This window comes from Peromyscus californicus, unplaced genomic scaffold (genome assembly GCF_007827085.1).
Source record: "Peromyscus californicus insignis strain IS unplaced genomic scaffold, ASM782708v3 Scaffold_19__1_contigs__length_69161282, whole genome shotgun sequence".
NCBI classification, from domain to species: Eukaryota; Metazoa; Chordata; class Mammalia; order Rodentia; family Cricetidae; genus Peromyscus; species Peromyscus californicus.
In genome coordinates, this window is record NW_026294491.1 from 40,598,042 (window position 1) to 40,624,561 (window position 26,520).

At 44.1% G+C, this 26,520-nt stretch overlaps 1 protein-coding gene across 20 annotated transcripts in view; it reads right to left on the reverse strand.

The window, feature by feature from the left end:
- Positions 1 to 26,520, reverse strand: part of Dst (dystonin) — a 437,229-nt gene that overhangs the window by 308,524 nt on the left and 102,185 nt on the right. For 11 of the 20 annotated variants that reach the window (XM_052745196.1, XM_052745195.1, XM_052745215.1 and 8 more), the window contains exon 4: positions 23,241 to 23,448. In XM_052745196.1, coding sequence (XP_052601156.1) covers positions 23,241 to 23,448 — 208 coding nt within the window. Of the gene's footprint in view, positions 1 to 17,115; positions 17,425 to 23,004; positions 23,113 to 23,240; positions 23,449 to 23,616; positions 23,748 to 26,520 lie in introns of those variants that run through there. The other 9 variants (XM_052745213.1, XM_052745204.1, XM_052745203.1 and 6 more) reach the window with 7 other exon arrangements.

Here is a 26,520-nt window from a genome sequence, read left to right on the forward strand (position 1 = left end):
CCATAACAGTCGAGGCCACTGACAACCACCTCAGCTGTAAACAAGCACACAAGCCAGAGGGTGGCAAACTGTTGATGAAGGTGCCAGGTGGTCTCTTAAGTCAATGTCACTTAGCACCATACCCTGCTTACAAACTGTACCTATCAGAGTCACATGAAAGAGGGTGGGAGATGCCTCAGTTGCTCAAGGGCTTGCTCTGCAAGCATGAGAACCTGAGTTCAGACCCTCCGCACCCAACTATTAACAGTGGTTAGCTCGGGGATGAGAATATTTTTTAATCTCTGTATTTGACATTTTAAAAAATGTTATCTATTACTTACGGAATAAATATAAATACCATTGCAAATCAATTAGGAAGTTTAAAAGAATTATTATTTATGTACACATGGCTAGCCATCAGCAGATTCCTTCGTGTGATTCTTGTGTGTATAATTAACGTGTGTGTGTGTGTGTGTGTGTGTGTGTGTGTGTGTGTGTGTGTAAGCTGGTGGTGTTGGGTGTCCTCCTCAGCCTCTTATTTTTTGAGGCAGGGCTTCTCACTGAACCCAGAGCTCATAGGCAAGGAGTTCTGAGAGTCTGCCTCTTTTCGCTCCCTCAGGCCTGGAGTTACAGACATGTGCTGCTGTACCTAGCTGTTAAGAGCTTAGTAACACTTAAAAAAATACTGTTTCCATTTTTTCCCCTCAAAGTCTGTGAAGTTTTTCCTAAAACTTCCCACTGTCAAAAACTTGCCTGTTGCAATAAAAAATAAAATGGAGCCATCATGAACCTTTGAAGGTCTTTCTCCCAACTACCACCCCGGAAACAGCAGGAAATAAGCTTCCTTCCTTCCCACCCCTTCTGTGCTTGCTTTTCCTCTTTGTGCTCCACCCTACCTGCACACACACACACACACACACACACACACACACACACACACACACACACACAGCACAGGCACATCTGAAGTGAGCACCAATCCAAATCATCACACACTTCCCCGATGACCCTGCTCTCTGCCGTGTTGGGGTTCAGGTGAGGGATTATCATATTCCTCTCCAACATCCTCCTCTGTCCAGTCCTGAGCCAGAGCAGATGGGAGGCATTCAGGTTACAGCAGGTCCTCAGAAGGCAAGCTATGGGGAGGAGTGACATAATGGGAGTGGCCAGTGCCCTGGACACGCCTCCTGAAGCCTGGCTCTCAGTTGGAATGGGAACAGCCACCCCCATCAGAGAACTACAGACAAACTGCCACTGGGTCGTGCAAAGTGGGAGTATTTTTAATTGCATGTCATAATTTCTATTTATATTGAAATACAATCTATGCTTAGGGCTCCAAAACACTGATAAGCCTGCTGCTTGCAACTTGTCGCCCATGGTGCCTTAACCACATCAGCATCCCATGGACGCTGAGCCTCAGTGCTGCTCTCCCAGCACACAGACAAACACTGAGAACAGCATCGTCTTTGCTACTGCAACACAGCTCCGCTCCTTCCCTCTGTATTCTTTCCTGCATTAAGGCTCCACTAGTTCTGGGTTTTCCATAAGTAGTGACTGAGAGATATCTAAGAAAAGCACCTCTTCAGAGAAAATAAGAGAGAGGACAGGGTTGGGGTGAAGGGAAGAGGGGAGGGTGGAAAGAAAGGATGGGAGAGGGGAGAAGATGGGAGAGGGGAGAGGCTGGGAGAGAGGAGGGAACAGGATGGAAGGGGAAGGGAGAGAGGAGGAGAAATGAAGTAGATTCCAGAAGAAAAAAGGCTGAGTTGAAGATCTGGAAACAAGGAGACCTCAGCTTAGATTTTGTTTTTTCCTTTAGTAAAATTTCCAGGTCTTTCCGTGTTCTCAAATGTAAAATAGTAGGACTAAAAATCACCCACACAAAACACCACATTTAGATAACATTAATGCATATAATGAGAGTTGGGGAAATTTTTAATGTGACTTTTCTCTCAAAGTTCCACTTCAGTGTTACAGATAAATCTAGTTCCCCAAAGTACTCCTTGATTCACTAACATCCACTACCTTGAAGACTAAGGAAAATAATGAAAAATAAACTTTTTAACACCCCAGAAAACCTTTTTTTTTTTCCGAGACCGGGTTTCTCCTTGTAGTTTTGGTGCCTGTCCTAAATCTCACTCTGTAGATCAGGCTGGCCTCGAACTCACAGAGATCCACCTGTCTCTGCCTCCTGAATGCTGCGATTAAAGGCTCCAGAAAACATTTTAAAGGTCTCCACTCTCCTCTCTCTGCCTCCTCTGTCCTCTCTCCCTTCCTCCCCTGTGTGTGTGTGTGTGCGCGCGTGCACGCGTGCGCGCCTGCCTGTGTGTATATGTACATTATGTGTGTACCTGGTGCACCCCCAGGACTGTAAATGCTGGTTCATCCTGGAATCCCAACATTGCAGGAGGCTGAGGCAAGAGGATCACTGAAATTTCAATGCCAGCCTGGGCTACATGAGAGCCTGTCTCAAAAACAAAACAAACAAGCTGGGTTTCAGAAGAAATCACTTATAATTTCTGGTGGAATATTTAAAAACCAAGGCTGGAGACTTGGCTCAGCAGTTAAGAGCGCTGGCTGCTCTTTGCCTGAGAGCCAGGTTTGTTTTTCAGCACATACACGAAGGCTTACAACCATCCGTAACTCCAGTTCCAGGGGATCCAATGCCCTCTGCTGGCCACCACAGGCACAACGCACACACATGGTGCACATACATATGTACATGCAGACCAAACACACATATAAAATTAATCGAGGGGCTGGAGAGATGGCTCAGAGGTTAAGAGCACTGTCTGTTCTTCAAGAGGTCCTGAGTTAATTCCCAGAAACCACATGGTGGCTCACAACCATCTGTAATGAGATCTGGCGCCCTCTTCTGGCCTGCAGTCATAATAAATAAATCTTTTTAAAAAAATAAAATTAATTTAAAATATTTTTAAATATTAAAAATCATGAAGCTATATGGAAGCCTATTACTTTATACATTTCATATATATGTATTTTTCATATAAAAACATTTAATTGGACTTTCCCTACACAAAAGCTTTGCTCCACAGCTGTGAGTTGACAAATAAAATGCCCAGTACTGGATGTGGGATATCTCCTCTTGGTTGTTGGTCAGAGAAGTCCCTGAGACCCCTCCCCACCTCTCAAAACAATACAAGCTATTGCCACTGCCCTTGGACACCCACTGGAACTTGATAAATAAGATCCTAGTGTTGAACACACCACATAGATCACAGAACACAAATCAAATTGGTATTGTACAGGAAGCTTACACTGTGCTGCTGGGTTCTCATGGTACCTAAAATGCTAAGCAGATCATGCACACTCTTACACAGTGGTAAACCCTGCCAGCTACAATGACTGGCATGGCTCTATATGCCCATGGGTGCAATACTGGCAAAACTATTATGGGGTAAGCAACAGCTTTCTGACCAGATTTAAGACCCACTCCATAGGAGGAAGTGCATGTCTAGCATTGTAAAACTGGCCAAGACCATGGCTGGGGAGCTCACAGGCCGCAGGGGGTGAACTTGCTACTATTATTTTTCTAAATGGACATCGTATCAAACTGCCCTCTTAATTTATATCTCTATATTCACAGGGACTACAGCCTGTGGAGGGCTTCATCGAGAAGTGTCTTTGTACAGTGGACAATGGTTAAGAGAGAAACTCAAAAACTAGACCCTCCAGTGCAGCACAGATTGGACACAGTGAATTACTTTTTTTAAAAAAGGAACATGAAGTTAGGGCTAGTGGTAGAGGGTGGGGAAGAATCTAAAATACACTGTGTACAAGGATGAAATAAAAATATTACATTACAAACAGGAAGATAGTACACATTTCCAAATGAAAAATGAGGAGGGCATCGCAAATAACGAATGCAAAAGTTATCTCTAAAATTGATACCAAAGATAACTAAACAAGTCATACTAAAAGATCCAAGAAATGAGTAAATTCTAAAACAACTAAGGCATATAGTATACATTAAGAACCTTAGCAATCTTTCATTGGAATTTGTAAGCCACCCAAGACTAATTAGTTTGTAGATAAGGCCCAGAAATAAAAAATCAGATCTCCTTTTTATTAGCCACAGTATTTTTTTTTTCCAGAATTCAAAGGGGTCAGAATTTCTAAGCTGAACATATAACTCAAGACTCTACTCAAGGCTGGAGAGATGTCTCAGTGGTTAAGAGCACTGACTGCTTTTCCGGAGGACCGGGGTTCAAGTCCCAGCACCCACATAGTGGCTCACAATTGCCTATAACTCTAGTTCCAGAGGACATGACACCCTCTTTGGGCCTCTGAGAGGACCAGGTGCACAAATGGTGCACAGACATACATGAAGACAAAACACCCATAAACTTTGAATAAATAAATAAATAAATCTTTTTTAATTTAATCAATCCTGAACTAGGCAATATTTTATTTAAAAAAAATCAATGGTTAAATGGCTTACATAATCCACATGACTACTCTCTCTCTTGATAAAGTTTTGTTTCTGAAGCATGTAATTAGATGAAAAGATGACAGACAGTATCATAATATTAAGCAAAACCATCAGGACAGGAAACCATTTCTTAAACATTCACGGCACTGTTTATTAACAGTACATAATGAAATGCATGCACCAGTTGTTAAAAATGTTTTGAATTAAAATTTTACAGTAATAATTTACAATATGTGAAGCTCCATGATGCACTAAGGGGACAAACAGGTCAGAGAACTTCATATACAGTGACCCAAGTTGTTAAATGTTACATCTAAAGGACAAAAGTGTAAAAGGAACACTGTCAGGAAGTTAATTTGCATATCCACAACAGAATTTCAGAGCGCCTTTTACTCCCATTTTTTGTGTACACCCTTGTTTTCTAAACTGTTCCAAGTATGGGCTTCGGGTTTCTTCCCACATTCCCCCATGTCCTCAGGCAGTTCCTCCTTTAGCATCGAGGACTACAGAAATGACACCTTTAGTCAATGGGATCAGGTTCTGTGTAAACATGAAGGTCTACCACTTGAAGGGCTGCCTCAATGAACAACGGAAAGAGGACATAATGAAGTCTTGAGTAACTAGATTCCCAGCAGTCAGCAAAAAATTTTCACTTAAGCATATAGATTCCAGTAGCCAAAATCACATTAAACAAAGAGTAAGCCATACTTCTTTCTTAAACATGGGCCCCTAGCGACAACTCCAGAACATTCAAATGTCATTTGTTTAAATGGAAGCTATCCACCCTACACGTTATTTACAATCTATTACTAGTAACAGAATAACAACTTTGAGTGTAGATAATGATGGGCCACGATTACTTACAGGGAGAAAATGACCATGCAGCCAGAATCCTAGTCCCCAGCTAACCACTCAGTCAGTACACTTGACAGGAACCCAAGTCCCTTGGCTCTGAAATTTGGGCACTTGCCCCAAGGCGCTCCTGTCAGGGTTAGGATACACCATTTATATACAGTGGCATGGTAAGTACGGAATATGCTACTGTTACTGTGTTCATGAATTCAGACAGACAAAACCAAGTTAAAATGCCTCATGCCATCTCTGTTTGCTGCACCACGACTAACAGCTACTTCTCATTACTAAAGCCTCAGATCTGTTCACAGATCTGTGGCATAACAGCATCCTTTAAAATGGAGCGTATTCAGTTCAATACTGACTGACAAGCAAAATCTTCCTGCTTTCATAAAAATATTGACAAAAACACCAGGACATTATTTCCCTACAATGGAGGAGTGAAGTGTAGCATCATTCTGTCCAAATTAAATGAGGAAAAACTTCTGTGCCTACAACAGCCCCGCACACAGGCAACACAAAGCCTCTCCTGCCCACTGATATTCTGCCTTCCTTCAAAGATCAGCTCCACTATGGAACCCCAAGATTCTCAGGTCCCACCCCATGTGGACCTGGCCCCTTTCTCACCAAACTCAGCTCTGCGAAGAGGCCCCTGACCTGTGATCCCCTTCTGTGGACTCCCCTTCCTTAGCACAGCCTTTAAGCTTAGAAATGTAAGTATCAGAATTATTTGCAGGCTCCTGTTTGGTGAGCAGCTCTTGCCCTGTTCCAAGTGTTTTGTTTCTTCCCAGGCTTTCTACGGAAATATCAAGTATAAAACAAAATGCATTAGAGAAGGGGTTCTATTATATGCTAATTTGTTCACATGAAGCATATAATCAATTAACTCCTGACTAGAATTAGGAGAAGAGTTGGAAGCAATGTTCACTGGCTGTTTTCAGAGGAAGACTAATTATAAAAGTCACTACATTTATCACATCATTTTAATTCTGCTGAAGCACAGATTTAAATTTATAAGCAGTTTTCTAAATTAAAAGAGATTGGTATTTAAGTATGCATGTATTTCTCCATGAAATAGTTACATTATCGCTGTATCTTGGTTCTTGTAACTTTGTTTCTTCTTTTGAGACAGGGTCTCACCACCATGTAGCCCAGGCTAGACTCAAACTCAGGATCCTTCTGCTTCAGCCTCTGGAATACTGGGGATTATACAAGCATGGGAGGGGGGGATCACATCCCGGACAAATTAGACTCTTCCAATCCTGCTTTACACCCACCAAAAACATGCAAAGGCAAAGTATAAAGGTCACAAATTATCTGAACAGCACCCAAATAACACTGTAAAATGCATTCATAACGGTAAACACTCACTTAAAGATCATACAGCAAGCAAAATCAAACCCTAGGGCCAGCAGGACGGATCAGCAGGAAAGGGTATCTGCTGTCAAGTCCAAGAACCTGAGTTCAATCCAGAACCCACAGGACAGAAGGAGAGAACCAACTCATACAAGTTGTCCTTTGACCTTTAGAGTACTCGTGCAGTGGTACACACGCCCACACAAAATAATATAAATGAGCAATAAACACACAAATGAGTGGAATAAAATCCTAACCTTCACTCAAGCTTCTCATGCACTATTTCAATATCCTCGCCTGTCATATGTCACCACAAAGATCACAAACGAACACCCAGATACTGCTTTGATTGTTCATCTTTTTCCCAGCAGTTCCAACATTGATAAATACTTAAGGACCAAGGATCTACTCAAACGTGTTACCGGAAAACTATCATATCGTTCTCTATCTCAATTCAGATCTTAAAAAAAAAAAAATCAAACACGATCATTACTGAAAAGCATTATCAACTGTAAGGGGCAAGAGCATGAAACTCTGGGTTCTTATGACTCTTCGTATATTTGTGCATACATATGAACACACACACATATTCAGGCTATTATCTAGTAACAACAATGAACACATTCCAAAAAAATAAAGCAAGCTCTCTTCTCTACAACTCTACCTCTGATTACATTTTAAAAGCAGGAATTCGGTATCCCAAGAGGTGAACATTCATGTTTCATAGGACAAGGACTGCTAATTTCAGTCTACCCTTAAAATAGAACAGTTCAACTAATATTAGACTCAAGTGTTATACGGCATCAGAGCTGCCAACTAACTGGAGATCTGAAGCGCTCGCTGCAGCCGCATACGTGGATACCAGAGCAAACTGTCAGAGTGCTGAGCACTGAGCCCACACACGCTCTCTGAAGTAGGCACAATGCATAGTGTCCTTAGCAGAAACATAACACCCAGTGCACAAAACACTGTGGCCACACGAAAAGAAACAGACGGCCCTTCACTCACTTTAAAAACACCTCCTATAAAACAGTCATTCCGAACCATCGGAGGGGGCTGGGGAGATGGCTCGGCGGGCAGGAATGCTTGCTATGCAAGTACGAGGACCTGAGTTCAATTCCAAGCACCCACATAAAAAGCTGTGTGTGGCTTGTAATCGCAGTGTTGTGGGCAGCAGAGACAGGGGACCACTGAAGTTCACTGGCTGCCAGTCTATTTCCAGATCAGCGAGACTCTACCTCAAGGGAACAAGGCAGAAATGACACAGGAGAACACACAACACCCTCCCCTGACCTTCACATGGAGGTGTGTCCACCTGCACACACACACACACACACACACACACACACACACACACACACACACACACGCATGCATGCATATACCACATACATACACCTCACATACACAGAGAGGTGGGGTAAATAAAAACACTTTTTTAAAAAAAGACATGGAAAAGAGATTAGGATGTAGGGGCCACTGATCACTGCAAAGCACTGGTTCCCAGAACAGATAGGAAGATCTCTTAAAACCACATTAAGAAAATAAAAACAACCTAAGAAGAGAGTGAAGTACTGCGGGCGGGGTCAAGGTGCAGCTACGTGGTACAGAGTTTACCCGGCACAGTAAGCCCCTGGGTCTGGTCTGATTGCCTGTACCAGAGTCCCACCCAAAGAAAAGAGGGAAAAGTTGTAAACCGACACATCTTTAAAGGAGATGTAGAAGCAGCCAGGAGATACATGGAAAGATGTTCAAGGTCATCTGTTAATGGAATTGCAAAACCAAAACCAACAACGAACAGAGCTCGAATATGAAAGCGCAGTGGCACCACTGAGGTTTGAATACAATCCTGTCGAAGCTTCATTCCCAGCACCACGGGGCCGGGAGGTACAGGCCTTGCAGGTGAGGAGGCCACGGGCCACTACGCTCACTGGTGGACGAAGTACACTGGGTCACTGCCCTGACCTTCTTGAACAGGTCCTCCCTTCCCACTGCTCTGCCATGATCTGAGAGAGCATGGAGCCCTCTCCACAGACAGATCAGATGCAGCTGCCGGAACTTGGGCTAGAACAATGAACCCAAACAGACCTCTTTCTCATAACTTATCCAGCCTTTTGCTATGGCAACACAAAATCAACTAAGACAAACATCGAATGTGGATGTGGGCCTGCAATGGCAGGTCCATTCACGGCTGGTGGAAACAGAAAATGGCACAGCCATTTCAGAAGAAAGCTTAGCTGTTTCTTACAAACCCCAACTGATACCTTAAAATCCACCAAGATCCATCATTCCTCTACTAAGTGACTGAACATTTAAGTCATCCACACAAATGTTTATAGAAGCTTTTTATGTTTTGTTTTGCTTTGTTTTGTTTCTGAAACAAGGTTCCTGGAACTCACTCTGTAGACCAGGCTGGCCTCGAACTCAGAGATGCACCTGCTTCTGCCTCCCTAGTGCTGGAATTAAAATCCACCAGCAGGCTGTAGAAGCTTTTTTTCAAAGTTCAGAAAAACAAAAATGGAAAGCAAGCAAGATGCACTCCATTGGGTGAATAGATTTATATGATGGGGCATTAAACACGGGGCTATCACTCAGCAATAAAAAGAGATGATACATTAGACGTGCACCAGGCCTGGCAACCCACACCTGTAGTCTCAGTGCTCGAAAGAAGAGTGAGTCTGAGGGCCAGCCTGGGCTACATGCTGAGCTCTTTTATCTGAAAGCAAAACCAACCAACCAACCAAATAAACAAACAGAAGATATGGGGACATCACAGAGTGAAAGGTGCTCATACGAACAGAATGTACGCCATATGATTCTAACTACACTGAATTCTTAAAAAGGTGAAAATAGAGAAAGCGGAAAGATGAGTGTTGTCAGGGCCTCGCAAGAATTTTTTTAAGTAGTAAACCTAGTCTGCATTGTTCTGTAATGGTAGACACATCATATGTTCATCAAAACCTGCAGAACAAAAACAACTGTAACTATGGATCACAGTTATAACACATGTAATCATACATGTCAACCAAGCAAACTCTGGAGGAGAGGGCAGCATGTGCAAAGGTGTATTTTCCACTCAACTTTTCCTTAAACCAAAATCTGCTCTAAAAGCTCGTCTAGTGATTTTTATTTTTAAAGTTACAGGCCCAGGACTAGCCAAAGACTTGAGCTTTTGGGTACACTTCACCCACCACTCTGCTGTCAGAATATTTCACTCTTTTATCTTCCCTGCTGGGTTAATAAAGTGGGATAAGTAAACTACAAAGGGCTATTTAGGCCCCAAACCAAGAATACATATAGTCACCCTGGCCTGAACAGCACAGAAAACTGGAACACTGAATACATAAGAACATGTTTTTAATTCTCTGACACAATAGGAGCTTTGTACAGGATATTTAATACTGGGATCCACTGGGAATATTTTCTCCCACTAGGAAAAAGAAAATCAAGACTTTGTCAACTCTCTTAGACAATTCTATCCAGGAAACATTTCAGGCATGTATCAAAGCAGCCACATGTAGCGTTGGCATTTATCAAAACTTAGTGTTTTCCAGTGTTCCTTCAATCTGAGCATACACTAGACACACATTAAAGGCTGTATTAAAATTTTATCTCATTTTCATAGATAACTAATAATTAGAGTTTATAAGCTGAAATAAAACAATTCAAGTTCTAAAATCTATTTAGCATTTTAATTGAAGTAACTTCTACATATTTAAAACTACTGTCATTTCATGCCAAGTAACAACACCTCAGAAGTTCTAGCTTTACTCAAAATCAGATCCTCAATAAAATATTTCCATAAAAACTATCTTGTAACACTTCTTGTCAAGGTAACGACACTCAAAATGCACAGGTTACGTCAAATGTACTCTTGATATTCAAGTGTCAATGCTATCATGATAATGCCATCTCATGGGAACTGACTCCACTAAGCCTGTTTTTTATGTCTGTGAAAGGGCAATGTTTGTAAACATTGACCTGTGGGAATTAGAAATTCAGAGACTCCTAGTTTAGAAATCATAACTTTACAGCGCCCTCTCAACCTTTCTCCCCTCCCTCTTTGTCATCCAATCCTCCACCTTGCTGTCACTCACCTGGTATGTGGCTGCTGAGGATCATTAGGGTCCTACTCTCTATCTACAAAACTGAAGGAAATACACGGTCCTTGGTCCAGCATCCAAAACCCTCTTCAATCTGATCCACACAAGCCTCCCATCAATCAAAATTCCCTTCTTGGTGGACTCCAGAGTCATGTCCATGGCTACCCCTCATTCCTCCCTGATGATGGTACCTTGCCCAAGAAGAGCATCTCATCCGACCTTAAATATAAAGCTTTCCCTGAAACACGCTCTTCTGGGTTGAGGTGATGGCTCAGTGAGATAAAGTACTTGCCTTGTATCCTCGTTAGCTTCTCTGTGGCTGTGATAAAACACCGACCAAAACCAACTTGGGGAGGGAAGGCTTTGTCTGGCTTAAGGGTTTCAGTCCATCACTGGGGGAAACCAGGGCAGGAAATCAAGCAGGAACTGGGAGACAGGAACTGAAGCAGGGACCACAGAGGGGCGCTGCTTTCTAGCACATGTTCAGCTACCTTTCTTATACAACCCAGGACCACCTTCTCAGGGGTGGCTCCTCCCACAGTGGGCTGGGCCATCCTCCATCAATCAACAAAATACCCCACAGACATGTTTACAGGCCCATCTAACAGACGCAATTCCTCAAGTGAGGTTCCCTCTTCTCAGGTGTCAAGTTGACCAAAACTAACCAGCATGTCACTCAAGCACGAGGACCCAGCACCACATGAAAAGCCAGGTCCAACAGCATGTCTCCGTAATCCCTGTGCTGGGGAGGGCAGACACAGGTAGATTCCTGGAGCTTACTAGCCAGCCAGCAGCCTAGCTGAATACAAGAGACTACAAGGTGGACAGCACCATAGGACGACCCCGCCCTTAACAAGCACGCACAGAAACACAGGTGCTACACACCAAAATAACAACAACAACAACACTCAAGAGAGTAGGGGGAAGAGGGCTGTTTGTTCAGTCACCTGAAGCAATGCTGGACCTCAACCAAAGTCTGAACCTCGTCTTTGGAAGCTGGGAAAACATAATCACAGGATTACTAAGAGCTGGGAAGTGGACACAGAAGTCTGTCCTGGGTTTGTCCTCCCAGTCCTTACAGAGAGAAGTGTCCATGTGTGTCACAGAGGTGCCTGGGTTCTTTCTAATTCGTAAGAAATCATAAGCACTCTAAGAGACAAATCGTCTCATAAAGCTAGGGACTGTGCTGCACACTCTCCCTTTTCATACTCAGCTTTGGAACTAAAAGCAAGTGAATGGACAGCCGGGATACTCCATCTGTGTGCGGCCTCCATGACTTCAGATGTTTTCATAATCTCCAATTTCATGATGGGGCTTTGGTCCAACACTTGAGCTCCTCAAACAGCCCAGCTCCTGGGACCCATCAGACCCAAAGGCAGAAATACAAAGGCTTCATTGCCTCACTGTAAAACAATGAGGCAATAAACTGTCCTCATCACTTCTCCTCATTGTCACTGCCCACATAAAACTTGTGGGCCAGAAATTAAGCGTGGCCAAACTGCCCAAACATAAACAAAGAACCTAAAAGGTCTTAAAAGCATGAAGCGTTCTTTTTACAGTACTTGGCTATAAATGTTGAGATCACCGTTAAGTCGGAACAAAAGAAACAAAACCAGCCAGTGTGATGGTGGACTTTCAAAGTTCAATTTATTAATAATATCTAATAGGTCCTTACATTCCTGAGCTGATACACATTTCTCATGTCGTAAAACAACAGACAAGTTCTCTGACCAATTCAAATACGCTTTCATCCATGTGACATCATTTTCATTTCATCTTAAAAATCCTCAGAGTTCAATGACGCTTTCATATATTCCCACCAACTTTGCTGACGTCTAATGTACTGTGTCACGGTTGATAACACGGACCGAAACATCGAGTGTCCAATAGCACAGACATTTTACCCTGTGTACTAGACACGGCCAGCGGTAAAAGCCAGTTGCCAACTGTACAACTATAACTTCGATTTTGTTCATGGCACTAGAGGAATTCGGCCAAAACAACAATAAAAAACACCTATGTTTCCTTACTTGCAGATAGGGGTGGCTGGCAGATGAAACTGAGACAAGAGGGCTGGAAGAGGAGTAACCATATTGTAACTATTAAAGAATCACATAATAGACTCTAAGTGGCCAAGCAGCAAGGGACAATCTGTATCCCTTCTGGCAAATGGAGATACTCTAGCCCTGACCAGCCTGACTTGAAGCTCTTGGTATCTAAAGAGGGAACACTCAACAAATTAAACCCATCTTTTAACAAAACACAGACTAACACCAACTAACTCAATGTTACACTGTCAAGGTGTAGCATAAAATTCACTTATTACATAACTGTATGCCACGAACTTAGCATGAACACAGGAAATCTGAAATCAAGGTTTGTAGAATCCTGAAGCCATTTGAAATCTACTGAGCAAGACCATCACAGAATGTGCTGTACACAGCGGAGAACTTCCCAGTGCATTCGCCCTAACATTCACTTTACTGGAGTACCAGAACTGGTCTCCAGAAAAGAGAGCAGATATTTACCAATCACGTGTCTCTGTAAGATGTCAAACTAAACTGAAATCAACAACTACTCTACTCTCACTTCCTTCTGTCATGATGAGAACAGTAATTGTACAAATACCTATGGAAGACAGAAAACTTCACCTGTGGTCCAAATTAGAAAAGGTTTTCTTAGCAACGCTGTAGGTAAGAACCAAACTGTTCACCAGTTCTCACAGAGAATGGTGTTCCTGCTGCAGTTGTGTGGGGACAACAAACAAATTCCAGATCATTGGAAGAATCAGCATCATGTTAGACCAAGAAACTTTAACAGTTTCAAATTAATTCACAACTAGACTGGCAAGATGTCTCAGCTGACTCTGACAGCACCAAGCCTGGAAACCTGAGTTTGATCTCCAGAACCCACACAAAAAGCCAGCTCTGAGGGGAGGTGGAGGATGGGAAAGAGTGTGATAAAAGTACACTGTATGAGCCGGGCGGTGGTGGCAAATGCCTTTCATCCCAGCACTCAGGAGGCAGAGGCAGGAGGATCTCTGAATTCAAGGCCAGCCTGGTCTACAGAGGTAGTTCCAGGTCAGTGAGGGACACAGAGAGAAACCCTGTGTCAAAAATATAAAAATAAAATAAAAAATTACATTGTAATGAAAGTCTTTAAGAATAAGTAAAAATATAAATAAGTAAAAAACTAGATGCCATACTACATATCTGTGATCTATGCTCCTTTTGGGAGATGGGAGGCAGAGACAAAGAATGCCCAGAAACTCAGCTGGCCAGCTAGCCTGGAGTAGGCTGCACAGCACACTGCCAGCGTTTGCCTCAACGGGGTGGAAGAAAGAACTGACTCCTCCCCAAAATTGTCTTGTGACCCTCACACCTCCACAGACATAACAGACACAAACACACATCACATGCATACTCACACACGTACATACATACACACATCACACACATAATTAAGTAAAAAATACATGGAATAAAATATAATGATTCACATTAACATTTTCACACTTACCATCATATAAAAGTATCTGTGTTGGGAAAACACGATCAACAACGACTCGAACAGCAAGCAGCACTTCACAGACTAATGTGACAGCTAGCTGAGTATTTATTTATAACATTAATTTCACTATACTTGAGAAGATGAGATCACTCATCTACCTTTTATACTAAGCTACTAAAAATCGTTCGTATCATACAGGGAATATATTGGATAATTTACTACAGATAGAAAGGTGCTGACAATGGGCAGTTTCAAATATAAACAATATTAAAGAATTACGCTTTTTTTTTTTAAAAAAAAAATGTCTTTATTTACTCTGATTTGTTACCAAATGAAATAACCCAATTTTAAATTCAGGAATATTTTAACCCGGAATGTTTTGGGCACGAATCTACTTCACAAATAACCAGATGAGAATATGATCCAGAGAACACGGCACCCTTCTTTGCAGCAAATAAATCCTGGTGTTATTCCTGTTCAGTAAACAGTTGCCTATTTTTACTCTGACTTAAAGGACCGAGGCCATCCACAAGAACAGAGCACACCCGAGAACGAGAAGCTTGCTCACCACTACCCTTGTCTCGGGAGGGCCTGGTGTCAAGTCCTTCCAAGGCTGCAGGAGGACTACAGCAAACAAAGCCCTCGACTTCCAAACCCTTCTAGTTCCTCACGTTATAGACGACTGCAATTCTATACTCTGACAACAGGCTTGTTTTGAATTGGCTCCAGTTGACGCCACCGCTTACACCACTCAACAGCTGGGCATACGCTTGGCAACCCAGCCACACGGCGGAGGAGAGCAAACGCACTCTGGAACCAGGGACTTCGACAGAAATAAAAGTCAAAATAACCTCCCTTCAATCTGGAACATAAAGTGTGTTGAACAATGCATTATTTCAGAAAACTGAACTTGGAAAGTTTTGCAAACTGGCACTCCCTATTCAAAGCAGACAATTCTTTTCTGATTAGATCAGCCCCTATAGCCAGCCATTGGGATAAGTGTTGTAGTGAAGTCATCGTATTGGTCGCTGATGGGAAATCAAAACTGGCTTCCAAACACATCAGGAAACAATGGGTTCTCCAGGTCTCCAGCTTTTCATAGAATACACGGGCCCAGAAGCTTCTTTTCCTCTCCAGGACTAAGTGAAATTCAGAACATCTGTACAGCCAAATGCAATCTGATGACCTAAGCATTTCAAAACCACAAAGAATGAGGGAAATAACCCCCCCCCCTTGATTTTTGTCTGTGAAATCTTGGGCAAAATGTCTTAAATTTATGTTTGAGTGCATTACTGGCAGTACTATTAATATCAAAATGAAATAATGAGAGATGTACAGTGGTCACATATATTCAGTTTTCTGTTATTTACTAGGACAAATAAGACAAGCTTTTAAACAGGTCTGCTTCCTCAGGACTGGCCAAAATCAGCATCCAGTTACTTCTTTTTCAGTCACTTGAAATTACCCACTAATCACTGATGTTGAACTTGATTGGACAAAAAAAAAAATATTAAAAGCTATATTTTCTTTCCTAAGTATAAGACATATACATTGTAGCCCTTCTTGATTTTTTTCTGAAATTATACAGCTTATGGGTCTATACTGCAGTATTTCTCATTTTTAACTTTCTAAAAACAACTGAGCAAGAACATCATTTTAAATGGGAACACAGAAGCAAACTTCAGCATATTACATACACAAGCAAATGCCCACCCAGATAGGAATTAGCTTAAAATATCAGTGCACTTGCTCAGAGTGGTATTATTCACAATAGAGCTTTGGCACAAAGGAATTCCAGTTGTGTTTACAAAATGATATTCAGAATCTAAGAATCCCAGTTACAGAACACATTCTAGAAAGGGATAAAACATAATTGCAGGAAGACTCTGAGCTACAGGGAGCATGAAAATTCTGTTAGTTTTAGATTTATATCAGTAACAGAAAACTGTATGCATTTTATTTAATTTGCAGAAACTGAGTTACTAACCCAAGGCAAAATATTCAAGACTTGGGTCCATCATATGGAACACCACTATTCACTATTACTAATTACACACATCTGTGAGCCATCGTCACACACATGTGAATGTGAAGCGTCTGTGAAGTCACAATAACATCGGTCTAAGCATACTTAAAATGTATTTCTGGAGACATAAAGACTCAACGTGGGAAAGTATAATTCGCATTTTAGCTTGCATGTTTAACTTTAAAATCAAAGTAATCGTAACACTTAGATATCCACGATAATCAAGTTAGCACAAAATTTCCTGGACCTAAACGATCAGTAGAAAAGCATCTCAAAATAGACTTCTTTATATTTAAATATACAGCCAACTCTCTGATTAAAGTCTTCCTTTTATCATAATATGAAATAATTTTGGACTGCATCAGTTAGAATATAATCACAAGTGATAACTTCTTCAAATAACTACAATTTTTCGAGAAAAAAAAAATGATGTTGTGGTGGTGTGCTCAATACAAGAACCTTTATAGGTTGGCCAAGCCTATCTATGCCAGGCTTGGAAACCTCACAGAGAAGTAATGGTATCCACCCTCCCAGGAAGAATTATGGCTATGCTTGGCGCTTAAGAGCTTCTACAAAGGGAAAGAAAACGCAAAGTGCTTCTTGGAAACAGACCTCCCCCGCCCTCCATTCCACCGCCTACCCTTAGGGCGTCTCCGAACCCTCTCCCACCCAGCTCTGCTCTGGGGTAAAGGATTTCATCCAGAGCACCCGGCGGTCCCCAGAGCTGGCTCTGGCTGCTGTTTACCTGTACCCACGCGGGGGTGGCTCTGTTTTGGGAAAGGTAAAACGGTTCCCATGGGCCCTGCCCCGCCACGCAGCCCATCACAGGGACCTCGTACCTTTGTACCTCTCCAGGACGTCCTCGTAGGCCTGGAGGTACTCTTGCTCCTCCACGTACAGGTAGGCGGCGGGGGACAGGTACCCGGCCATGCCGGGGTCTGGGGGACTGGCCGCGCCCGTGGGCCCGCGACCCGGGAGGAGGCGTCAGCAAACCCAGGCTGGAGGGACAGCGCGGCCGCAGGCCCGGGGCAGCGTCCCCAGGGAAGGCTTCGGGTGGCCGCGGGCGGTGGCGCGGGGCAGGCAGCCTCCTGAACCTGCGCCCCGGGCCGCGGCGCTGCGGAGGACAGCGCTGCCCCGCCGGGATGCGCCGCGCTTCTGCAGCATCTCCCGGCTGCGCCGCAGACGCCCGCCCGGGAGGAGGAGGAGCAGCAGCGCCGGGCTCCGGCACCGCCCTCCGGCCCGCCCACCGCCCGCCGCCGCCGCCGCCGGTCCCAGCGCGGTTTCTATTTGGGACCCACAACAGGTGCGGGGGAGACAAAGCCCCGGGTCTCACCCCTACTAAAGGGGCTGGAGACTTTCCCCCGAGGAAGGGGCATCGTCGACCATGTTGGAAGTACTTTCCCCAGACCATCTTAGGGCATCAGAGGACCAGCTCACTGTAACAGGGCACGGAGGGGACAACCCGCGTGCCATGAGGACGCAGGGACCTGGCAGCCTCCGGAGGTGGCAGGGTGCATCAGGGCCTGAGAGCGCCGCCAGGGTCAGAGCTGCTGTAGAGCAGCCGGCGGCCCCTCCCTTCTGCCCCCCAGAGCCTGCTGGTGCATCTGCCGCTGCTCTAGGAGGGACTGTCCATTCACCACAGCCCAGATGACTGTCACCTCCTCCTTCCTCCTATTATTCATTGCACATAGTATCCATATCCACTGAGTAAAATGGATATGGTTCTCTTAAATTTTGTTCGTCATATGCTAAAATAAGTAACTTTCAAGGACCCCGAGATGAACCAACTGGTACTCAGGCTTGTAAATGGATGTTTTTCAAAACACTGACTGGAGTCCAGCGGCTGTGGATGGAATCTTGGATCCCCACTGTGAGTCACCAGCAAGTAACTGATTCTCTTCATGGGCAAAGGGGAGATGGTAACTAAATGAAGTTCTGAGTATAAATGGGTCTTTTAGTGTTAGCTACCACTATTTCAACTCATTAACAACCATCTGGATAGATGGCATTTGCCTCTAAATCTTCCATCCCGTTTCCTCCTTCTGTGTCTACAGGCCTCTCCCTGCTTGACTTTTCCTTTCTTTGTTGATGTTTAATGTTGTGGAATTGGAACCATTTTCTATCAACTCTGTATGAGGAAGAAATATGCTTGAAAAGTGATCTCTGTTAGAATCAGGGCAGGTAACTCCTCCTCGGCAATTGACCTGCTTTTACTTCCCCAAATAAAGCAAGACTTCATCTCTCTTCTCTAGCTTGATCACTGGTCTATGGTCTGAGTTTGACCCCTGCATATAAATAAAACTCAATGTGCCACTCATGTGGACATTAGTTTACGTAGCAACCTTGGGACAACTTCTTGAAATGAAGAGTTAGCAACGAGTTCCCATTTACACACCTCATTCATACAGACGGGCCTCTCTGAAGACGCAGAAAGGCCACTGAGTGGGGGCAAAGTCCAAGTCTTCATCAGAAATTGACACCCAGTAGCATCCAGTTTTATGAATACAGTCAGCGCATATTTTAGTGTTTTTTAAACTGTCTGTTTAAAGAGCCAGTCAGAATGAACAAAAGTAGCATCTGGGGTTCAGCCTTTGCCCCAAGCATTCTGGAAACGGTAACGGTAGATGGATATGCTAGTAATAACAGTATAATCCACAGGGCAGCAACAAAAGCATAGTAACAAAGAGCCTGGCTTTGGAGCCATGACTGCCTGAATCCAGATCCTAACTGATGGCCTTGGGATGCTTCTACTCACTGAGAAATCACAGTTCCTATTAGATGGGGTGCTTGCAGGCCTCATGAGATGTATTTGTACCTGCTTAGAGGACACCTCACTATACACATAGCTACTTAAAGAGCGTTTTCCGCCGAGCGGTGGTGGTGCACGCCTTTAATCCCAGCACTTGGGAGGCAGAGGCAGGCGGATCTCTGTGAGTTCGAGGCCAGCCTGGGCTACAAAAGTGAGTTCCAGGAAAGGCGGAAAGCTACCACAGAGAAACCCTGTCTTGAAAAACCTTTAAAAAAAAAAAAAAAAAGAGTATTTTCCATGTTGCAAAACGTTTTATGTTCTCTGTTTCTACTTTACATGTCTCTCCCTATCCTATTTATCACCACAGTCATGACCCTTCAATTAAGAAACTGGAACTAAGAAAAGTTCAGTAGTTGTCCAAAACTCGGGGATAGTGGCAGAGAAGGAATTAAATCCAAACTTTTCTACATTCAGAATCTGATCCCCCAATCCAGTGATTCTCAACCTTCCCAATGCTGTGACCCATTAATACAGTTCCTTATGTTGTGGAGACCCCAGCCATAAAATTATTTCATTGCTACTTCATAACTGTAATTTTGCTACTGTTATGAATCATAATGTAAATATCTGATGTGCCGGATATCTGACATGCTATCCCAAGAGAACCACATGTTGAGAACCACTGTTCCAATGAGCCAATCCTAACTGTAAAAATTTTCCTTTTAGGAGCAGGAGAGATGGCTCAGAGGTTAAGAGCACTGGCTGCTCTTCCAGAGGTCCTGAATTCAATTCCCAGCAACCACATGGTGGCTCACAACCATCTGTAATGATATCTGGTGCCCTCTTCTGGCCTGCAGGCACAACACTGTATACATAATAAATACATTTAAAAAAATTCTCATTTTAAAACATTATCACTGAAGAACCATGTACATTTACAAGTAATTTCAAGATGGAAAACCTAACTGACAATATCCTACAGCTAAGGACAGCAGATCTGTACTAGTCACATATAAAATGCATTTATATAGTAAGTGTTACAACCCCTCCCCCTTACCTATTACTCAATCTCACTGTGATCCTGGGAAAGAGAAAGTGAATTCCTGTAACTGCAGATTTTAATATAATGAAGCTATAGTAAATATTTTTTCAGTACTGTGCATCAAACCAAGGCCTTGGGCAACCAAGGCAGATGCTCTACCACTGAGCTCTCTGTAGACAGAGATTAATAAAGTATCAAAAACATGTCACCATCCCCGCTGACTTCCTTGCACACAAACCTGATTACATCACAGCGCTGCTTCCAAACCTTTCAGAGATTCTCCACTGTGCACAGCAGGAGCAGCCCCAGGGGCTCAGGCCAGCACCAATGTACTTTCTACCACCCCTTGCAATCCCTATGCTTAGCTAGCTGCACATTTACACAAGTCCCCAATCTTTGTCCATGAAGTCCCATCCCTTTGAAGTGGCCTCCCCTGTCACCCTAATTCTATCAAGCTCTTTTGATCTCAGATCAAGTGGTACTTCCTCTCAACACCCTTCCAGGAGCCTCCCACATCTCCCTTCTCCCCAAGGTTAATTAGACTCCTCCGGGTTCTTTTAATATTAGGTGCGTCCAGCCATGAGGGCTAATCTCTGCAAGCACGTTGTTACTGTCTGGCAACACATTTATTTGTCACATTCACTATGACTGTTTAAAGGCACAACTGTGCTACATTCTGTGCTTTCCTGCAGAAGCTCAACGACTGTGCTAACTACAGAATTAAGCTATCCTGCAGCCCACGTGGCTTTTTGACTCAGGGGACATTTCACAAACAACTCTACCTTTTTAATGGCCTTAAAACATACGGTGAACTCTTACCTCTTTTACTACTAAAATGAGCACCACAGACTTCTCCCTGTTCCTGAACTGCACTTGAGTTTCAAGAAGAGTGTAAAATGTGTTGTAAAATTAGAAGTGGACGTCTTAATGACACGCTTTCCAACTCTCCTTACCACCCGGTTCCCTTGGATAGACTACACCCTCACTGCCATGGGTACACGGTGGCCAGTCTGATACATAATATACCTGAATCTCCTCATTTAGACACACAAGCGAGTAAAGAGACATTGTGGTCAGGCCTCCAACTCTGTCCTCCATGTGGAATTGTCATCTATGGTTTGGAGAGCAAGCGTAGTTTATCAATATTTTAAAAAGCAGTCCTATGTCTCTACACTTCCATACTGTTTGTTGTTCGTTTTGTTTTATTCTATGTTTGAAGAGTTTGTGTGATTTTAGAAGCAGACACTTTGAGGCCTCAGGAACCCACCTCAGACTCAGTGGGCACTTCACAATGAACAGCACTGGCCTCTGCCCTCAGGTCTGCAGCACTACTGTCCCCAGCGCCCCCATGCCTTCTCCACCCTCAGTGCTCACTGGTGGGTAAGTGACAAAGGCCTGGTAATTAGTTCTGCAGTATACGTAATCACGTCACCATGGACAAACACCTACCTGCTTCTTTCTATCTCATAAGCTCCTTCCTCACGACACAAACGAAACATCCACCTCCCTGCAAAAACTACATGGTGTCGGGTGTGGTGGTGCATGACTTTAATCCCAGCATTCAAGAGGCAGAAGCTTGCAGATCTCCAAGAGTTTGATGCCAGCCTGATCGACATCCAGAGTCCCAGACTAGCCAGGGCTATACAGTTATCAAAACAAACCAACAAAAACAAACGCACAAAAACCAAAACACCAACAGAACTGCACAGAACAGGCATCCTGCTCTGGTGCCCTGGGCTTGCCACAGGCCCCAAGAGCTTGCACACACCTTCCCTTCACCTCTGTCCTTTGGTTGAGCCACAAGTCTGGGTCTGCCAGTGCCCCTCCTCTCCCTTGAGTGTCAGAGCTGCAGGGGGCTCTCCACAAGACAGAGGCAGACCTGATGACTAAACCCTTCCAGACAGGAGAGCAGGACAGCCCAGGCCCAAACCACCTCTCTCTCTAGCTTGGCTTCCAGCTGCCATCCTCCCCCATCCTCTTCCCCTTCCTGCTCCACCCCTCCTCCTCAAAGGCTGGGTGACACCAGCCAGCATCTCACAGCAGAAGCCAAAAGAAGCTCAGGGCTGTTGCCCCAGAAACCCTGACTACAGAGTGCCTGGCCAGGCTGTTTGTTTTCATTATAATCAAAAAATCCCACTGGGGGGACCCTATGGAGGCTCTAGGCTGCCGGGGCGGCTGAAATCAAAGCCCCAGTTTTGCATTACCTGGGAAGGAAAAGCAGAAGAAACTATGAGCGCACAGCCCCCAACTCCTGCCTAGTTATAACTGGGGACGGTGGTGGCGGGGGGGAGACCTGAACATCTGGCCTTTGGCCTTTGTGAGTCAATCTCCAGAGACATACCCAGTCCATCCAGCCCTATTACCATTTCCAAGGGAAAAAAAAAACTGTTAAAGGAATGCAGAACTATCCACCCGGAAGCCACTCTCCTGCCTGCGGACCCGTACATAAGCACAAGCCCCATGGGAACCACAGGGCCTGAAAGCTGCTTTCCTTGGTGTTCTCAGTTTTCAGCTATGTAAAACAAGCTATCCCTCTAGTTCGGCTTGTATGGCCAATGCAAGGGAACACCCCACAACACAGGACAGAAACACTGGCATCTCCCCATGCATTCATTAACCCAGAGTACATGATGGCCCCCTCCCAAACACTAAGGACACAAAGCCCCTATGGCCACATGATGCTCACAGAAAAGCTACATTTAAAAAAAAAAAAAAAAAAGACATCCAAATTGCCGGGTTGTGCTCGGCATCCTAGGTACCAAAATCCATAAGACTTGAGTTAAACCTGCGTAGCTCCGTGCCCTTGGGCAGGAAAAAGGAAACCAAGGCTGGCCTCCCACAGCCTCTAGCAAAATACTCCACAAAGTCAATGGTATTAGCACTCTCAGGTTGCCTTGATGGTTAGTGTACATCAACAGCAAACTTGAACACAGATACCTGTAAATATCTGCTTGCTTTTAGAATCTATCGATTCATCCAACCAGAAAGCACAGCCAAACAGCTTAGTCACCAGCGCAGGCAGGCAAGGCGCTCCGTGAAGTAAACATGGTCAGTTCCTCCCCCACCTGAGACAAATTTCTACCCAGTGCATCAGCTTGCAGATACAGCGCCGGGGAACAGATGGGTGAATTTCTGTCACCCCCCATCTCCACTCCATCCCCTCCCCCACTTACCTGCTATCCGAAGCACAGCCCTCTCAGCCGGGTCCAGCACCGAGCCCCCTTGAATCTTTCTTTTGGACCGCTCATGTTTAGGCAAATTCCAGGGTAAGGTGTCTCCAGGAGCTGGAGATGCTGAGCCAGATTTCTGGCTGAAATCATCCTCATCAGAGAAATCCGCAGAAGAGGACATGGAGCAGCGGTAGGACGCGTTCCCGGAGCTCTGAGGAGGATGACACAGGAAAAGCATTAGCGACAGAATGCTCACAGACGATCCTCGCTCACAAACGATCATCAATTACGATAACTCGGCCCCCTCCCCGCCTGCAAACTGCTCTGCCCCCCAGAGAACACACACGCAAATAAAAACAAGACGGACTCCGGGGCTCACCATATTTTCTTGGCCAAGTCGGCTCCAATACAAACAATAAGCAAGCAGTCCCGACGCATGAAGACCAGAAGGAAGAAGTGTGTGGCCTGCGCTCCAGCCACCAGCTCAACAAATGACTGGCCCAACCAACAATGAAGCCAGAATCAACAGCCTTCCTGTGACAAATCTACAGTATCTGGCTCCCCCACCAGGACGGGAGAAACATTTTCCATTACTAGCCTTCTGGTTAATTCATTACGGCAACTAACTTTAAGTTTCAAAAACAAAGCACAAATGCAGGATGTTGGGTCCCACCTCCTTTCCGTTTCAAGCCGCTGCCGAGTCGCAGGAACCTCCTTTTAACCAGTTTTTGATCCCTGGGTCCTCTTTATTTAATTTGCTGCATGAGACTGAAGCAGGTTCCCAGAAAAGGGCGAGGAGGGAGGGAGGGCTGATTCTGAGAAGAGCCTTTTCTTAAGACTGGGAGAACACAAAAGCCTGTTTTCAAAAGCAGAAGGCAACGCCAATAAACAAACATCTGAACTCAGTTTAGAGTTCTTGAGATAATTTAAACTTCCAGCAGGGAACAACTGCCAATAATGTAAATGAGAAGGACACAGTGCAGTGACAGGAAGCCCAGCTCTTCTCAGTTGCAGCCATCACAGAGTAAGATGAGAAACACAGACTTTTACCAAAAACACTTTGCCTAAAGGCTATCCCTCCCGGATTCAGCAGGAGCTTGGTACCCTCAGGCTCGGGATTTTTCTTCCATAAAAAGGCCCATGGTGTTATTCCTTTTTTATTAGATTGTGTCTGTGACTGTTTAGACAGCCTGCAGCTCCGGGAGAAAAGGAGAAAAGATACCGAATATCTGGGCTGTGGACTAGATTAAAAAGTCTAAAAAGTACTGAAGGGGAAAGTGTTCATTTGCCTCTTTGCTGAGGCTCAAGGTGAAGAAGATGCCAAACTCGCATAACTTGAATTCCAAGAGATGCAAGCTGCAGCCATGGATTCCCAAGCAGCAAGCGGCAGGCGGAAATCAGCTGGGTGCAGCAGGCTCCAAGTTGAGGCAAAAACACTAGCAACTGCGCACCAATGGGCTGTGTGAGCAACTTCCAAAGCACCCACACACAGCTTGTGAAACAGACTATCACCGAATCAGGACCACTGACCTGACCGCCTTCCATTCAAACCACAGCTGTTCATGGCCAAAGCTACTATTGCAAAAGTTCGTACAGCCCTACAAAACGAGGCATGCTAAGATTTCTTTAGTTTATGTTCACTTTCCTAGTAATAGGCAGGCAGTAAGCAGACCTGAGGAAACTAAATAAATAAAGCTGAATTTCTGTATTTTAAGCTACAGTCCATGGAGAGCTGTGTGTGGCCAACCCAATTTATTTCCCCAAGCTTCTCTGAAAATTCAACTTGAGTTAGATATCTGGGGTTTGCTGTTGGCGGAACCTAAAGGGAAGGGTGACATTCTTAAGGACTTTGCGGGGATATTGGGGTTCTTTGGTGGCCCCGCGGGGATATTGGGGTTCTTTGGTGGCCCCGTGTTCCTCAAAACGGCTTCCTACTTGTCCTTTCTTAAGGCCATCCTTTATCTCTGAGATTCTACGTCCGCACTATCTAGTGAGACCAGTAATTGGTTAATCTCTACTGAGGTGGAAGGGATAACTGCTCCTTTCCAAAAACCACTGGTTATTGATTTTTGCAGAGTAAATTTTTTTAATGGTCAGAGTCTCAGCTGACTGAACAACAAAATGTGATTTATGCCATGACACCAACACTATTAATCACCTACAGCCAGATGGGAACAGTTAGTACCCTGGACCCAAGGGTGTTGACTGGCACAGCCTCTAATCTGCTCCTGTCCTTGATAACTAGATGGAAGAGAACAGTAAGAAAAGAACAGCCAGGACCCAGTCTACTATAGGGACATGCAGACCACACACATTTATGTCAGACATGTTTAGAAGCAGTAGTGTCCCTTCTTGTCTACAGGGTTCAAGACTTTTAACAGTTAGAGTATTATACTTTTTTCCAAACACACACACACACACACACACACACACACACACACACACACACACGCAAAATCACTTTTAGAACTGGAGGTGCACTCTACAAAATTAAAGCCCACTTGAAAGCTGAAAATTGAGACTATTTAAATGAAGCTACTTCAAAGTGGAGAGCTCATATAAATTTTTATATTCCTTATTGATCTGCAGTGACTTGCCAAATCATGTCACTACCTTGGGGCTGGAGAGAACAGTGTGAGAACGAACATTACTGTGTTTTACTCGTTTGAGGAAAAGTAAAGAGTTCTCTGACCCAACCCTAGAGCCTGACCTTTGATGGGGACTTCAAACAGTAGGACAAAGGACAAAGGCTCCCAGGAGCAGCAAAAGCCCCAGGTTCCGATTTCTTATTCTACTGGTTGCCTAAAGATAGACTCCTATCAAAATACAAATATCCATGTGCATCCAAAGGGGATTATTAAATATACTGTATCTATCCGATGGGTTACTCGGCAGCAAGTAACCAAATATGTTCATCTACATTTAACAAAGAGGAAATAATTCATATATAATGAAACTTTTAAAAATCCATACACATATGTGCACCCATTTGTGTGTATAAAGACTGATGATATAGTACTATTAAACAGTGGTTATTTCCGCGCAATGAGAAAGCAACATGTTTCATTTGTTTCTTACAATTTTTAAATTCAAACAAATAAAAAAAATCACCAAAAGGAAATGTCCAGAGAAAATATCAGATATGGAAACTCTTACGTTTGGGGCTCATGAGCACCACTAAAAAGTAAGCGGAGCCCACTGAAGCCTCCTCCCAGGGCAAAGCAAACAAACACTTACACTGAACCACATTAGCAAATGTATAGGATTCTCTGGCCCCCTGACC